Source organism: Idiotropiscis lumnitzeri, chromosome 11 (genome assembly GCF_059441095.1).
Source record: "Idiotropiscis lumnitzeri isolate Australia: NSW breed Sydney's pygmy pipehorse chromosome 11, RoL_Ilum_1.0, whole genome shotgun sequence".
In the NCBI taxonomy this organism is placed as follows: domain Eukaryota; kingdom Metazoa; phylum Chordata; class Actinopteri; order Syngnathiformes; family Syngnathidae; genus Idiotropiscis; species Idiotropiscis lumnitzeri.
This window is the reverse complement of record NC_142401.1, coordinates 199,113-216,596: the sequence shown is the minus strand read 5'-3', so window position 1 is coordinate 216,596 and position 17,484 is coordinate 199,113. Positions and strand designations below refer to the sequence as shown.

Below are 17,484 nucleotides of genomic sequence, written 5' to 3'. Positions count from 1 at the left end.
GCGCGCCTCGAGACAATCGAGGAAGGAAATGAGAAAGCCCGAAGGTGATCCGGCCCGATTCAAATAAAACGAAAGCGGCCACGTCCAAGTTGGGGCTCGCTCTCTCAACAAAACGCCAGACAAATCCGTGTTTGTGCACAGCGGGCCTCTCGTTTCTCTCTCGGGCGATCTCAAGTCTGAGGGCGTGTTTGGGTGTGCGATAAAGCCAGCGTGGACTCGGAGAATGTTGTGAGAAAAGAAACTGAAAAGCCTCCAGGGGGATTTCCTCCAAAAGGGAAAGCATTCTCCTCCCCCTCTCCAACAATCTCTTTTCCCTCCCCTCTCTCTCTCTCTCTCTCTCTCTCTCGCTCTCTCTCTCTCTCTCTCGCTCTCCCCAGTTCACCCTCACACAGTCGCAAACAAGGAGACTTGGCTTGACTTGTTTTTCTTCCTCCCGCTGCTTGTTTTTTTTTCACGGAAGCAAAGTGGCTTTTGTGAGTTTTCCATCAGGACATGCATGGAGACGTATCGAAAGAGATGACAGCCCGCCAGCCAGCTTCTGTTTCGCTTTCCGCCGCTGCTGCTCGAAACATGGCAAGGCGCCCCGCGCACATCCAACGGAGCGACTCTGCCGACGATTGTGATCAAAGTTGCTGCCTGCGACAGGACAAACTTTTGTGAAGATGGTAAGCGCGCATTTTTATTGTTACGTGCCGTCCGCTTGGCTCAGGCATGTTTGCCTCGTTGTCTTGGTCAAGTGCGTGTGCAACGCAAGTCCGCTTCTTTTGTTGGGCTAAACATCAAAGACAAATGAAGCCCACCCAAGTGCAGCAAAAATGGACGTCACTTGAAAGTCCGGAAAACTTTTTGGTGCAGCACTTCAAGAAGTTGACCCCCCCCCCCCCCAAAAAAAAAGAGTGGCGCAAAAGGCTCCGTTGTTGAGCTGCCGCAAGTCCTTCACATTTAAAAGACTTCAATCACGCAGACGGGCCAAATTCTTCAGAGAGGCCAAACACTTTTGGTTCCGCAGCTTTTCAGGTCAAACGAGCAAACGTGTTTTGGAAAAACATGCTGCAAAGTCAAACTCAAGGTTTATTTCGGTTTGGGGGGGATCGTTTGCAGCGTCCAAAGAAATTCCAAACTTCAACAGAATCGCAAGTCAAAAAAAAATGTTTGTTCGAGTCCATATTGGACGTCCCATCCCAAGTCAAGTTTCTGATTTTGTAGTGACCGTCACACTTTTTCCCTCGTGGTCATTGGAGCGTCACCAAAAGCCCAACCTAAATTCAAAGAAAAAAAAAAGGAGTGAACTTTCAAGTCAAAAAGTGTCCCCAGCACATATCAACTAAATATTTGCGGTTGTGAAAATTGTTTCCCGCCACAACATCATCGGGAAAATTTCATTTTTTCGGGTCGTTGCTCTGGAAAGAAAAAGTTTGGACCACTCTGACCGAAATGAAGCGAAGGCGCTAAACATTTATTTGGGGACGAAATAAGCTGAATTGGAAGTCAATTGAAAGTTTGGACTTGAAGTTTTCACAAGGCCATTTTTAAACTACCAATAGGAAATCAATTTGAAGTGTTTGGAATTTTCTTTTCACATTTGGAAGATCAAAGAATTTTGTTTCGTTTTTTTATTTGCAAAGCATTTCCGCTGGAGTTTCTACTTTAAACACGTGACCGAGCTCCCACAGACGCGCCGAGCGGGTGTGTACATGTCAAACAACTTTGCAAACGCGTCCTCTCAAGCGACGCTGCGCCATTTGGATTTCTGACCTCGATCGGACTTGAGTGGCGAGCCAAAACCTTGCCTTTGCGGTCGCGGGGAGCAATCTCGCCGACTTCCACACGAAGGTGTCGAACCACGTCAAGCGAGCAACCTTCTTTGTGCATGACATGAGAATCAGAATGACCACATATCGTTTTGCCGATTCACCAAATTAAGGCAGACTTTCAATCCCAACCACTTCTTTGCGTGCCAAATTCAACTCCAAACTGCCAAAAAATGAAATTTCAGGTCGATGTTCTTGACGTGGTCGAGCCCAAAAGTCGTCGTCGTCGTCGTGGTGGCCCGATTCGCAGCTTTCTTGGCATGGCGTTTCCTTCTCTTGGTGACATCATCGAAATGCTTTTTGTTTGGCAAACAAGGCATCCGCACTTTTGTTGCCACTCTGTCAGCGTCTGTCGTCACGGCTGAGTTGCTGCCGTCGACGACGCGTCCTTACATGTCACACGCATGTTTGCCTCGTTCACTAACAGTGGCCCGGAGCTCACTTTTTTTTTCCGGTGGGGATGTGATGACATCTGCAAATGTTTGACGCAAAGCCTGAGGCAATATGGAGAAACAAAAGCTGCAATAGGCCGAGGGGGGGGGGGGGCTTTAAATGGCAAACAAGACAAAGAGAGCAAGAACCTTTATGGCAAACAATTGTCAGGGCGCACAAGGACTTCTTTGCTGGAGACACAAAAGCTTTTTGGAGCTCAATCTCACGGCACTTTGGCAAAAGTGGGCGGGAAGGAGGCGGCCGCGGAATGTGGCCGTCAACTCGCCATTCTTTGCGCTCACTGCATGCAGACGAGAGAAAGGCTGCGACAAGTCCGATGGAACGTCGCACACTGGCTGCTTGTGAAAGTCGCGACGTTTGGCATCTCAAATAAAAGAAAGTTCTTCTGGTGGAGGAAGAAACACCACGCTGCCGTCATTCGCAAATCATTTCAAGCGTCAAATATGCTTCGGTCCGATATTCGGAGCCCATGTGAAAAAAACTCAAGTTCAGTTGAGGGCAAATGTTCGCTTATGGGTTTTTTTTCAAAATAATTCCTGCTCCACTTTGGAACCGGTGTGACTTTCTTTCTAGAAAAACAAATGTTCAACAAATTTGTCGAGGGAAGCTCTCACAATTAATCACGTGACTCAGACCCGCCCAAGCGCCCACTGAGGTCCACTCGGGTTTTGTTTGTTGGAATTCGAACCGGAGCCACATTCAAACCTTTTAAAAATATTTGGGCTCAACTCACCAGAAACGTGACGGCCACACAACTTGAAACGTTTCGATGTTTATCGACGTGAATCTACTCCGGGAAGAACTTTGAAGAAATTGAAACGTCTCCTGTGGGAAATGAAATTCTGAAGCGTTGTGACATCAAGCTGACAGAGCGGACGGCAACAAACGACTCAAACAGCTGCGATGCATTAACGACAGCCGGCCAGACCTCCTCCTTTCGATAATCTATTGTTACAGATGCGCACGCCGAAAAGGAAACATTCTTTTCTACTTGGTGCACAATGTCTACAAGTCAGCCCAAATCCTCACAGATCAAATGTCGATCATTTGACAAATGCCGAGCGAGCGAGCGAAGGCAAAAGCGAATTCTTGACCGAACCTTTCCGACGTCCGAGCTCGTCAAAGCGGCTGCACCGCGTTGACTTTGGGTCAGGCCTGGTTCTGATGTGGCTGACAGCCAAAATCTAAATCGGGCCAGCCAGGTGAACGGATCCTGAGAAATTCCAGAAGAAACGACCCGAAACCAAGTCTCGCATTTTAACCCCGTCATCGGTTGCTCTTTTCGCGTTTCCATCAAAGTTTGGAAGAAGAAAAAAAAATTATTGCAGGTCAACAAAATGTCAAAAAGAAAAACCTTTATGTAGAAATTTCTTTGATTTTTTTTTTTTAACATCAAATAGAATTTCATCTTAAGTCACTGACGGTGTGGTGGGACATCCGCCTGACGTGCGAGCGGGCGCCGTGGGTTCCGTTCCCACTCGGCGACGGGCTCTACGACCGCCCTGCGACTGGCTGGCGACCCGTTCCGGTGTCTGGTGCTCCTTTCGTCCGTCTTCAGCTGGAATAGGCTCCCGCCACCCGGCACCGGATCGTGACATGACAGGATTGCATCTTTTTACGAATTTATTTGCTCCATTTGTTAACTGAGATCAATTGTTCCTGAGGAGGTTTCAAATGTTCAAAAAATTAAAAAATAACATTCCTCGTCAAAACGACAAATTTTGTTTTTAATCACAAGAAAAAACGTTTCCAGATGCGTAAAGATTTTTTGAAAACTTCAACACAGACGCAGAAAAGCGCAAACAACACGTCGATGTGGCACCGTCTCATCACTTCGGAGTTGCGCCGTCCGTCAACTTTCTTTCCCCTTCACACGGAAACAGCAAGTGAGCTGACTCCTTTGTTGTTGCGGTCGTGCAGAATCCACAATCTCTGGACGCGTCCATCCAGAGCGCCCTCTCGGCCCTCTACCCGCCTTTCGACGCCACGGCGCCCACCGTCCTCAGCCAGCTCTTCCGCACCATCGAAGAACGTTACCATGGCGATGCCTTGCAATGCCTCTTGGATTTCCTCATCCCGGCCAAACACGTGCTGGAAAGTGTGCAGCAGGCGGCGTGTGTAAGTAATCCGCGCAGCCGTCGCCATCGCCGCAACTTCAAACGACTTTCGTAAGCCGAGTTTGCAAGTCGACGAAGCGCGAGAAAAGAACAAACGTTTGCTTTTGTATTTGCAGGCGGGCTATTCGGATGTGGTTTTCCGCTGTGAGGGCTGGCCTCTCTGCCTCCGCGACCGAACCGCGGTCCAGTTAGCGGCCGTCAACCCGTTGCTGCTGCGGCCCGGAGACTTTTATCTGCAGGTGGAAGCGTTTGGCCGTCAGGCGGCTCGTATCGTCCTCAAAAGCCTTCTGGACGGCGGATGCGGCCGAGTGGAGGAGACGCCGATCCCCGAGACTTCCTACCCGTGCATCTTCACCGAAGACTGGCTGCGCGACATCAACGACGGACGCCGCGGGACTCCTCTGACTCACTGCTTACTTTGCACCGAGCGAGGCGTCGTCAAGTCGCCGTGGGCCGAGGTGGCCGTCCCGGAGTTTTTGGACAAGCCGAAGCGTTTGAGCGCTCGTCGGGAAGCTCCTCCCGAGCCGACGCAAACGTGGCTTCCGTGCGCTTTCGCCGTATCCACTTTGCCGCCGGAGGCTCGGGTTCTTCCGTTAAACGACACGATGTCAGCATCGCTAAGACCCGCGAGTTGTTCTTCCAAACCCGTCCGATTAGAACATTATCCACCAATCCCGAGATCCTATTCCAAAGCTCCGAGCAAACCTGTGGGTTGGGTGTCCCCGAACAGCTGGGACAGCCGCAGCGCTCTCCCAATGGAAGGCGATTACGTTGACTTGGTGGATGTGGCAAAAGGGGAGGAGTCCGTTGGCAAACACGGCGGCCAATCGCGTCCGGCAAATTCCGTCTTGATCCAAGCTGCCAGAGCGGCGCCTTCTGCGCCGCCGGCGAGCGGCGTTTTCTGCGGACGCAGCCTTCAGGATGCGCAGGAGCTTGGCGCGCCGTGCAGCTCAGAAGAGGACACCAAGTGCGGGCACAGGAACTCGTACTTGGCAGCGCTGACAAACCCCGTCGCTTTCGCAAAAGGCGACGTTGGGCACCTTGCCGCGCTGGAGGAGGTCAGCCTTTGTGAAGATCGCCAACAAAACCCACGTGGACACTTTTGCAACCGCCGCCGTCACGTGTCCGCTTACGACTTTGCCCAACACAGACACGGCGGCGAGCCAACAAGGCAGATCTCGGACTCCCCTCGCAAAAGTCAGGGCAGGCCCTCAGGTCTTGAGGCAGACGCCATCGCGAAGGAATCGCCGCTTATTTTCACGTCAACGCCTCCCGAAAGTCAACGCAAACTTGTCTGCCCGTCGGCGCACGTGGAGCCACTTTTCCATTGGCGTGATGCGGCGGACAAGAAGCCGCGGCAGAGAGCCGATGTTCCGAAATGGGCGGGCAAACACAAAAGCAAGGCGCGGTCCGTGTCCAGCGTCTCCGACACGCCCAAAGCGACTCCGCTTTTTGACAAACGCAACAACAGAAGCCGCAGTGAGATTTGCCCCGAGACAATTTGCAGCGTGATACGAGACCAGGAAGCTCAACGGCCAGATGAGGCGACGCCAAATGCGGGAAGAGTGAAATTCGACAGAAAAGGTGAGATCAAAGAATGACGTTTCCCTCTTTTCAAAATGTCCTCAATGAATTTGCACCAAAACCGAGAGAGAGCATTCGGAAAAGGCGGCATTACGTCGCGAGCTTCCCTTCAGGTCACGCATTGGAGACGCTCGTCAAAAAATGTTATTCGTCCTCAACATTCTCATTTTTGAAACATTTTTGTAATAGAGCTGAATTGACATCACCATGATTGATTTCAGGAAATGGACTCGTGCGGCACAGATGAACATGAGGACATTTTGTTGCGTTGTCCTACGCGATCCGTCGCAAGCCCGCATCTTGACCGCAGATATGCAAGTCACGCGCCAAAGGCACAAAGCTCGGGCCGGCCTTTGTTGGCTCGCACGAGAGACAAATTGCCTTTTGTGAAATCCAAAGCCGCTTTCGGAGCTCGCCCACTGCGGTGTCGCTTGCGCGCATTTGGAAAGCTTGACACAGACACAACGGGGCTGGTGTTTGTCGGCATTTACAAAAAAGGCTCATCGCTTGTGACGTGCCGAGCATCAAAGTGCAAAAGTCCAAAGTAAAATGGCTCACGTGGAACCAATTACTTGAGAAGCTTAAGCATCCTCGGGTTCCAGAAAGTTCTGTTTTTACTCGTGGCCTTCCTGTGCGAAGTTTGCGTGTTGGCCCCCCCGCTGGCTTTTGGGGATTCGCTGCGGATATGCCACATTTCCTCCCACATTCCAAAAACATGCCCGTGAAGCTTCATAGAAAGTTGGAAACCGTGCCGAATGTTTGTTCGGTCGTGCCCTCTAATTTCCGAGTCAGCTGGGATCGCCCCGATCAGAACAACCGCACCGATGGACGGATGCAGTGGCAGTCATAGTAGTCGATGCCCTCGTTCGCCATTGTCCTGCGATCGACTGTCAACCCCTCCGCGGCAGAAGCGTTCGCCGCTTAAGGCGACTGACGCTGAATTCCAAAACGGACGGACGGATGAAAGCATGTTTGTGACATTTTCCGACAGATTCGCAGCCAGGCGCGAGTGAAACTTGGTCCGCTTCAGATGGACTCCACGACTCAAAGACAGAGCACAAATCTTCCGCTCGGGTCCCGTGCGCCAGCTCGTTGCCGCCTCCGTCCAATTCAAGTCTCAAGTCCGCCCTCCAAAGCATCAGCGGTTTGCTTGAACTGGCTGTCATTTGTTTGCCAGGTACTTTGTCTTTGAACAATTTAAGATTTCTGAAGGCCAACATTAACGTCGGGAGGGAGCAAAAGCGACCTTGATTCTATTTGTCCTTGCTCACCTTCAGGCAGTCGGGACAAGACTGGTCGGGCGGTGGTGGAGGTTCACTGCGGCAAGGAGTGGCCCTCACCTCCCCTCTCCGCACAAAATGTCTGCGAGTTGCTGCTTTACCTCCACGCCTTACCCAGGTGTTGCTTACGTGCACGACACAAAAGTTTCAACAAATTTGGCGCATCATAGCACCATTTCTATCAATATGACTTCAACAATTCTTGCCCCCTCCAAAAAAAAAAATTTAAATAAAATAAATCACTGACTTAGTAGATGGCGAAATAACGCGATGTGCGCTCCTGATTATGATGCAAATGACGAACGACAACATGGAAGCTTTGCAACGCGCATGCGAACATTCACAGAGCCCTCAAAAAAAAAAGGAACTGGGTCAAATATGAAAAAAACGTCATTTGACGTGTTGTGGCGTCCAACTAGGCAAGCTAAGACGAGAGGAGTTGAAACATTGATGACGCGCATCCCAACTATTGCATCATCGCCATCTTGACTGTTGTTTTAGGTTTGTACGAAAATGACAGGCACTTACTTCGTTTGCCATTCAAGTTCGCTCTGTTGGACTTATCAGCTCTCTCTCTCTCCGCAACACGAGTTGGCCGACGTTCGACGTTTGTTTCGCTCGCACTTGCTTTCCTTGATGATTTTGACCATGTTTTACGCTGATTTTTACGCTCAGCAAAGCTTTCTTCCCCGTGCTCACCCCACCACACGATCCAAACAAAACAATAATTACCCACAGGTGTGTGCACCTTCTAATAAGAAAGACCCCCCCCTTGTGACATCACCAATCACTGTGCGAAAGTGAATGACGTTTGAATTCAACAGGATATGCCAAATGGTTTGCCAACATCGACATAAATGTGTCCATTAATTCAAACATCTTCACGCTCTCACTTGTTTGTCAATATACACGCTTGCTAAATGCTGAATCAGATCAAATTAATTGATTGTCGACAGGAATGAGGAACACCAACGTGGTGGTCATGTAATAATTGTTATGGCCACAAGATGGCAGTAAAATCCTATTATTTAATTTGCCGTCAGTGCACCTTGGGACGTCATCACAAATGTTGCTAACAGAACCCTCACTTAAAACTGCGAATCCTCTGGACGTGATCAAACGGATCATTAAGGCCAACTGATAGCGTTAGCTAGCGAGCACTCTCGACTCACGCTCGAACAACGTTTCATGTTCTCTTTACACTGACCCGCACATGGGCTTTGAAGTTCAACAACCAATGACGTCATGTGACAGCACGCTTCTCACAGCTCAAAAAGTGCAGCATGTACTGAAGCCAGGCTGGCCGCCAACTGTCTGCTTTGCGATGGCTGCTCGATTTAGCACGCATGCCCGACGCCAAGGCCCAACTCACTCGGTACCGTCTAGGCCATCATGATGTCAAAGGCTGAGAGAGGGGAAGTCATAAAAGATGATGAGCGGTTTGGTGATGAAGAAGACTTGAATGTTTGGAAGCGCCCTAACGTCACTCATTGTTTTCTTAGGAAAGATGTGCAAGAACTGGGAATGACTTTGGTCGTGGATGCCAGGAAGAAGGCTGCCCCGCCTCAACTCTACAAAGCTCTGCTCATGGCACAGGTTCAAATCACAGCAAGTGACCCAAAAGACGTGGAAGAAATAAAATCGAGTACTCACATGATCCATTTCTTTACGAATGTGCAAATGTCCACGCAACCAGGGGGCGACGCCCTCATTTGAGTGACGTTTAGAAAGAATTGAGGCACATTTGAACACGTTTTCTGGGCAAAACGTTCTGATAAATTGCCACCTGCGCAACATTTTCATATATTAATGCCAGACATCAGAATTTGCAAGTAATTAAGTTTCGGGGTGACAGGGAGCCTAACACGCAAGCGCTAATGTGTCGTGTTTCGTGTGTCGCAGAACGTTTGTCCCAAAGTTCTACACGAGAGTCACGAGCCTTTTGTGTTTGCAACAGGAGCAAGCGCTTCACGCTGTCCACAGTATTGTGATGCTGGTGGATAAAGACACATGTCCCCGCCCTGAAAAGCAACCCGGTCTGCAGGTAGGAAATGTTCGTCAGGCGCACCATCGAGATTCCCGCGCCCGTTTGCGCAACGTAGTTGCTGTCCGTTAGACGGACGTGGTGACGTCGACGAAGGCCCTCTGCAAGACCGTGGACGCTTCCCAGCTGACGTCGGAACTGGGAGGAACCTTCACCTACAGCCACAAGGACTGGCTGCAGTTTCATCAGGTCAGGCCCCGAATTGTGCAATCCTAATTATCATACTCGGATGTCCAAAAGATGACTTGGACCAAGCGGGGAGTCCCCATGGGAATCTTAAAGATGTAAATGAGGAACAGACAGCCGTCTTTTTTTTTTTGGTGCTTTTTTTGCTTTATTGACCAAAAGTTGAAGTAACCAGTCAGCAATAGCTTATTGAGCACTTGAAATAAGAATGATGTGCAAAAGATTTGCTCGACGGAGGTCATTTGACACAAAAGTGAAGAAATGTCTTCTGTCGGCTTTGAATTGGAAAGATGACATAACAGCACACGCATCGGGTTCTGGTGGGTTTCCTCATCCTTGTCATGTGCTGCTCACTGCACATGTGGAGACACTTTGAAACTTGGAATTTATTGACCTTCAAAAAAAAGTAAAAAACCCCGACTTGGGGTCACCAACGCGGAGCCCGAAGGCCTGTTCTCAAAAATGTTTTCTGTGATCATCATCATCATCGTCGTCATGTCGCTTTGTAGGCTGCATGCAAATGCAACCGTTTTGTTGCTCTTTTCTTTTTGTTCAAAGAAGTATCTCCCCGTTTTGAAATTGTTGGTGATTTTTGTTCTGAGGGAATTTCAGAAGAAAGTAGAAATCATCTTACGTTCCACTAAAGCTGAATTGGGTTTCTTTTCAGAGACTGGTTTCTTTCATAACGGACCTGCAAGACGCCGACAGTTTGTTGCAGAGAGCGATTACTCAAGTGAATGACGGCAACGTCATGGACACGGCGCAGGTCGAAATAAATCAATGAATCCATCAATAAAATCCTGTCCTACGTCATGTGTGAAGTTGTTGATTTTCACTGCTGCAGGAAGTACGCGTCGGCATTCAGGAGCAGCAAGATTTGATGAAGGAGGTGCTGGAGGACGCCCGATTGGTGACGCTGCAGAGAGAAGGTGGCGCGCTGCTGGCCAGGTTGAGGAGGGAAGAGTTTCGGTTTCCACAGTCCGAAGATTACAGGTATCACTTTTGGGTTGTCATCGCACAGAAAACGCAGAGCCGAATTTTCTCTTTAGTCTTGGCACGGGTTGGATTATTGAAAGAAAGAAATAAACAACAAGAAATCAGCTCTGAGAAATTGTGCTAAGAAAAGCAAAAAAAGAAAAGCTGGACGTCAAAGCCAAGATTGAGTTTTTCGAAATGAAAATTCGTGCCGATTTCCGGAGCATGTGCTTTGTTTTTTTTGTTTTTTGGTTGCAACATGGTCTTTGACACAAACGACCAACGCGTGTTGCCGCAGAGATGCTCTGGAGTCGGTGACGCTTCTGTACAACCGGATGGAGGAGAAGCTCCACATGCTGGTGATGAGCTCCAACGAGTCGCTTCAACAATTGGAGCTTCTTTTCGTGCTCAGGGACATGGATGCAAAAATCAAAGAGGTACCGCCACTCGCGTGTGCGTCGCCTTGAAAACAAAATGGCTGCGCCTTGATTTTGCGCCGCACTCCGTCTGCAGTCGGCCGTGTGGTTCGGCGACGAAGGAGAACGGAGACTGAAGGAATTTGAGGAAAAAGCAAAGTCGTACACGGAAGACATCTTGCAGCAGTACGACTCATTCTTCCTTCAAGCGAAGGTAGCGACATTCCTCGCGCACGCGCACGACGACTCGACGCAGGCATTTTGGCTTTCTGTTTATTTCTTCAAATGTCCCCCAAAATTGGGCAACGTTGATTCCAGAAAAAACAAGAGCACGCCTTGACTCTGGTGACTGAAGCCGAAAGGAATGCGGGCGCACGTGCGTCCGGTCCAGTGGCAGACGTTTTTCAGACGCTCGTCGCCACCTTCAAGTGCAACGTCGACGACTTTATGTCACGTGCGCAGCAGATGCAGAAAGACGTGAACGCGCTCGTTCAAGTGCATCGTTTCTGTGATCAGGTTTGGCTTTCGACGGCGACGTTTGCCCGCTTTGACTGACGTGAGCGAATCTCGCATTTTTTTTTTCTTTCTCCGCGCAGGCATCCGCCTCGGCCGAGGAATGCAGCCGTTTTTTGGAGCCGCTCGAGCTCGGGTGTGACTTGGCGCCCAACGCTCTCAGCACACTGCAGATGTATGACGAGAGATTGGCGGGCGAATTCTCCGGCCGGCATTTCCAGGCCTCGAAATCTAAGGCCTGTTCTTTAAGATCCGGATCCTCGGGGGCGATGAGCGCCTGGAATGCGGCTCGGCTGCGCTGCCAAGAGGTCAGGCGGCGTCTTGAGAAGATGCAGACGTCGACGAAGGCGTGCCGAGACAAGAAGCGGAAGCAGCCGAGCGCTCGCGCGGACGCCGGCGGACCGGACCACCAGATTGAAACGAGGCCGGCGGAACGAACCCTGACCCCGCAAGCGACCTCTCAAAACCACGCCCTTCATTTTCCCAAACGTGAAGACGCCACAGCCGCGGCCTTCAAAGCGGCTGAGCGCGGAGAACCGCCGGCTCGGCAGCTTGTCCTACTTCCAAACAAAGAAAGTCCGACCGGGCCGCAAAATGTCCGCTTGCACCTTCACGCGCGAGGACACCACAGCGAGGGTGACTTGAGGAGAACCGACGCTGAGCTTTCACGGCACCGAGTTTTGGGCCGGTCCCTGAGCGAGGGATCGCGTGGAAGCACTTCTGCGCCATCCGAGTGCCGCGTTTCACCTTTGAATGTGAAACGGCCGCTCGATCCGAGGACCGAGACGCCATCGGCGCCAAACTCGGAGCGTCTGAACTTCAAAGCAAAAGACGCGGCTCATGAAGAACGTGCCGTTTGGACCCGAAGCTGTGACGACTACAACGAGTCGTCGGTCATGGCAACAGAAAACAACGGAAGCAAAATTTGGTAAGTTTTGCTCCCTCCTTCACGTTCAAGCGTCGCGAGATCCCGTCCGGGAAACTTTGAGCGGCCTCCGAGACGCTCGGGCTTTTCTTTTCAGGAAACTGCAGAAGATCATGGAGGAGCTGGTGTCCACGGAGAGGGAATACGTGAAGGCTCTGGGTTACGTTCGCGAGCACTACTTCCCCGAGTTGGAGAGGAGCGACGTCCCGCAGGACTTGAGAGGCCAGAAGGGGGGCGTCTTTGGCAACCTGGAAAAACTGCACGACTTCCACCGCCTTCACTTCTTGGCCGAGCTGGAGAAATGTGCGGAGGAACCGTTCCGGGTGGGCCGCGGCTTCCTGCGACATGTGCGTGACACAATTCTTGCTTCATTTGCGCTCTGGCAGGTCGTCTTTGGAACGCGATCATTCTGCCTGACGCGTTCCGAGCCAACAAACGCACCGCTCGTGCGTTGCGCTCATCAAATTCGTAAAAGAATGTTTCAGCGTGACACGTCCTCGTGCTTTTTATCTAATAGCGTTTCTTTCTTTCACCTCCTTTTAGAGAGAAAACTTTGCTTTGTATGCCCTTTACAGCAAAAACAAACCACAGTCGGACCGTCTTCTCAGCAATCATGGAAAAGCTTTCTTCAAGGTGAAGCCCTCCACTCGCAATTCAAAGTCGTCGTCATGTGAACAAGCAATGTTGCGGCGGTGACGCTCCTCGTCATCTTCAAATGTTATTCAAGATGATCACGTCACGTTTTTCATTTGGCACGGTTGCAAAAGTGGCAAATTTGTGCGCTCCAAAATCAATTGAAGGTTCTCGGATCGATCGAAAAAGTCCAAATTCAAGAAAATCTGACTTAATTCAATGTTACGGCACGTGGCTTTCATCGAATAGCGTCGATAGTATTCAAATATCGACACGAGCGCCGCGCAGCAGAAAAACATATTCAACCGTGTTTTTTCTTCTGCTGTAGCGTTCCATGTCGCCATTGTTCCTAATATTTGGATGGCCTCATTCCATTTCGGAAGAAAGTTGCCCTCGAGAGGCGCTCGATGCGCTTCACGCCGTCCATTGGCTAAACTCGAGCTTCGTTGCCTGCAAGCTCTTCTTTGACAGCTTTCTCCCGTGTGCTTGTCCGCCAGCAAAAGCAGCTGAATCTCCGAGACAAAATGGACCTGTGGTCTTACTTACTGAAACCGGTGCAGCGGATCAGCAAGTACAGCCTGCTGCTGCGAGACATGATGAGCGAATGCGCGCCGCAGCAAGTCCGAGAGCTGGCCGAACTCAAAGCGGCCTTGGAGGTCGTTCACTTCCAGCTCCGACATGGCAACGATCTGCTGGCCATGACCGCCGTCCGCCAATGTGACGTGAGGACAACACACCGGTTGCACGCCCGCCTTCGTTTTGTAGGACAGTCGTCGCCTCGGCTGTCACGCAAAGAAGAAGGATTGGTCGGACGTCGAGGCGCATCCTCAGACAATTCCACTTTGTTTGTTTTGTTCAGAACGTCCAGAGATTGAGCGAGAGACAAACTGGATCGCTTGTCAGCCAATTCGGAAATTAGAGCGGCGGTCACCAAGTTGCCCTCAAGGACCACACGACAAAACGGGGCCTGCTCGGAAAGTAGCTTTGCGCTGGTGTTTCGGAATATTGCAAAAGTGATCCTGTGAGAATGAAAATAGTGGCAGACATTTATTGAGCATAGCGTCGTCGTTTGCCGCATCGATAAGTCAAAAACACGAGCAGTGTCGTTCACGTGCACGGATGAAGCTGCAAATAATTACTCGGCTCTCCATTTGCACGACGTTGCTGAGACAGGGATGGCGCTCGGCAGGTTGGCGGCTCCGATAACGTCACGGCATTTGATCTTCTAAACTACAGAGGTGGGCACTCGACCCTTTTTTGATGGTCAGCCCAAAAAAACAACGCAGGCTGAGGCAGGACTGCTTCGTCTTTCGTTCAGCAATCGTCGTCTGAGATGAGCCGAGTTGCATCGAAGCGTTTACAACGCAAATACTTCTTCCATCTGCTGCGTGCGAGGCAATCAAGTGTCACGTCACGTCACAAGACAAAAATGTTTTCATCTGGTTTCGGAAAAAATGGGCTCTGTCACAATATTTGCACAAATGGAGAAAGCAGGTTTGCTCCAATTTCTTTTCTTTTTTTTTTTATGGCCTGCAGGTTAATCTCAAGGAGCAAGGCCAACTCATTCGTCAGGATGAATTCTCTGTCACATTCAGGAAGAAAAAATGTTCCCGACATATTTTCCTCTTTCAAGAACTCATCCTCTTTAGCAAGACCAGGAAGACGGATGTGGGGAATGATACCTACGTCTACAAACAGTCATTCAAGGTACGCACGCACGCACGCACGCTGATTTTTAGCTTTTGGAAATAGGAAGTCCTGGAATTTTACTGACGGCTGCCAGAAGATAACTTCAACTGTTGCCTTCACTTTACTTATGCGACACCTTAGTGGACTGAGGAGGTGTTTGTGTGTGTTTGCTTGCATGCTCTTGCTGAAATAACAAAACTTTCACTCAACGTGAGCGTCGTGCTTTATTTGCAAGCAAAATTAGTCGTGCTCAACGTGTTCCAACATCATGTTCACTCCACGCAAGTTTGGATAAAACATGTTCATCCCTGAACGCATAATTCCAGTGCTTCTGATATTCTGCCAAATAAAAGCAAACCTCACCGCTCCGGTCTGGTGACAACCCCCCCCGACCCCCCGATGATTAATCGTGTTGTTTGTATTCAGACGTCGGACGTTGGCATGACCCAAAACACCGGCGACACCGGCCTTTGCTTTGAGATTTGGTTCCGAAAACGCAAAACCCAAGACACATACACACTGCAAGCATTTAGCCGCGAAGTGAAGGAGGCTTGGACCAAGGACCTGGAACGGATCCTCTGGGATCAGGCGCTGCGCAACCGAGGTACAAAAGTGACACGTGTGCACTCCCAAACCAAACCAAACTGGCTCTTTTGTCCATCAGAGGTCCGTTTGCAAGAGCGAGTCTTCATGGGAATCGGAAACAAACCTTTCACGGACATCCAAGCCAGTCAGGCGGCGATCAGTGACAGAGCGGTCGCCTGCGGACTGATGCCGAGAGGTAAACAAATTGTTATTGTCGTCCAGAACCTCAAATATAATCGGCCCGTCGGCGTCACCGTCGGGAGGTCCGAGGTTCGATTTTCGCACGACGCTTCGGCTGTCTGCCACATTCCAAAGAAACTTTAATGGAGACTCTAAATTGTCCGTCAGCGTGAATGTGTCTGGTGAGCCGGGACCGGACCTTTTTGCCCAAAGTCAGCTTTTTAGGATCCAATTTGTTTGTCTTTTTGCTACTTGTTTAGAAAAGAAGGCGCCGCCCAATGTGGGACCGCACAACCATCTTGCCGGGCCGCCACCGAAACCCGCTCGTTCTCAGAGTACTTCCTCCTCCTCCTCTTCCTCGGGACTGAGCTCCTTGTCGCCGACGGCTGATTTCGGAGCACCAAAGCGGAAGACGTTAAGTGCCTCGGAAGCAAACGCATCAGCGGCCGGCGTTCTCGAGGAGGACCGCCTCGACGGCGACCGCGAGACTCGCAACTTATCGTGTAAATTTGCATTTTAATGGCGGACAAGATGCTCCAAATATTTGGAGCGTTAATAATAATGAGCCTTCAAGCTTTCCACTTCTCGAAGGCAACAAGCGAGCGGCGGCTCGTGTGCACGCGGGCCCGCCATCCTCTCCTGACGCCATCTGGTCTTGTGGTGTTGCAGCGGACAGCGGCGAGTCTTCGGGAGAAAGCGGCTCGACTCCCACCGCTCGCTCCGTTGCGGAACGAGAAGCCGACGACGACATTCCGGCGTGTGACTCCGAGACGGCGGGAACGTGCGCATCCGCTGAACAAAGCCGGGCGGGGTTCGGAGCTCAGGCCGAGAGTCTGCTTTGCGCTCAGGTGCCGCACCAAAGTCAACTTTTGGGAATTTTGCTCTTCTCACCCTCATTTGCACTAAAACCAAAATGACTTTGTTACAGAACTCAAATGTTGGCAAATCAACGGAAGTTTGAACTCTCACTTGAGGTATCGTAAACGTGGGAGCTCAAAATCCTCCTCGGCGATGTTTGTTATGCTGATCAGCTGACTCCTTCATTTTCTCCCCCCCCCAGATCGAGAGACGGTCCATCTAATTTGGCAGCAGGCGAAGATGCAATCAAGCCCACCGCGTATCATATTGTAAAGATTTCTTTTCTAATCTCACGTATTCTAAAATGTCCACCGGACACAGCTTTGTTTCGATTCCAGTGAACTCGGAAACGGATCACAGCGATATTTAACTTTCTGTTTATTCTCACTTCTTGCAAACTAAACAACACTCGCATGATTCCAATTGTTTTCTTATTTTATTGTGCAGTTTGGAGCGTTTCGTGAAGGCGCAAAACGTGTCTTTCCAACACGATGTTGCGAGTTGTTCCCTTTTCTAGTTGACACCGTTTGTTTTATTCGCAGAATAAATCCGATTTACAAAGCAGAGTGGCCTTTGATTGTTGACATGAAGGTTTCCTTTTTGTCTTAAGCAAGCACGACGACGATTCGTCAATTCAAGTCGCATCCAAAACCACCTTCAAGCGACTGCCCAAATCAAAACAAATCACACTGACGTGCTTCTGTTCTTGACGCCGCAAGATAAAAGGTCATCTTTTACTTGCCTGTTAGGAATCTTCCCTCGGGGTTATTTTACAAATATTTCCTCGATGGAAGTGAATGTCGTGGGGCGAAGAAGAACAAATCAACAAATGGCTTGGCGATTTCCACCGTGCCGATTTGGACGCCAGGCTGACTTTGGCTGGGCTTGACTTTTGGGCTGACGTCCTGCCGAGCGTGGCGCCGACGGCGGTGCGCTCGAGTCCATCGCAGATGCCGCCTTTTTTTCCTCTACTGCTGACAAAGTTAATGCAAAAGGCCAGAACGGTAACAAAATTGCGGCTGGAGGGCGGGGGACTGAGCGGCAAAAAAGGCTCAAGAGCCCAGCTCTGTCAAATGCAGTGCGGTTCTTGGAGCCGCCAACCTGCCGAGCGCCATCCCCGTCCAACGGTCTCCGTTTCAGCAACGTCAACGTCGTGCTAATGGAGAGCCGAGTAATGTTCACGTTTTGGTCTTCGAAGGTCGTCATTCACTTGAGCGTAAAGGAAGCCGCCGTGC

General features: G+C 50.3%; 1 protein-coding gene across 2 annotated transcripts; it reads left to right on the top strand.

Annotated features, from left to right (window-relative positions):
- Window positions 1-372: 372 nt before the first annotated feature.
- quob (quattro b) lies at window positions 373-16,802 on the top strand. Of its 2 annotated transcripts, XM_088309549.1 has the most exons (24): window positions 373-665; window positions 4,185-4,382; window positions 4,498-5,965; window positions 6,957-7,142; window positions 7,243-7,363; window positions 8,748-8,841; window positions 9,203-9,289; window positions 9,362-9,478; window positions 10,143-10,241; window positions 10,320-10,468; window positions 10,749-10,887; window positions 10,964-11,080; window positions 11,185-11,382; window positions 11,463-12,307; window positions 12,402-12,651; window positions 12,848-12,937; window positions 13,435-13,659; window positions 14,474-14,644; window positions 15,053-15,230; window positions 15,291-15,407; window positions 15,652-15,894; window positions 16,061-16,239; window positions 16,320-16,365; window positions 16,452-16,802. In XM_088309549.1, the coding sequence occupies exons 1-23, from the start codon at window positions 663-665 to the stop codon at window positions 16,350-16,352; spliced, it is 5,307 nt and encodes a 1,768-aa protein (XP_088165675.1). In that variant the 5' UTR covers window positions 373-662; the 3' UTR covers window positions 16,353-16,365; window positions 16,452-16,802. The 2 variants fall into 2 exon arrangements, with proteins under 2 accessions (XP_088165675.1, XP_088165676.1); XM_088309550.1 differs by lacking the exons at window positions 15,053-15,230; window positions 15,291-15,407; window positions 15,652-15,894; ... (1 more) ...; window positions 16,320-16,365; window positions 16,452-16,802 and having other exon boundaries at window positions 12,880-12,937; window positions 14,474-14,623.
- Window positions 16,803-17,484: the final 682 nt, after the last annotated feature.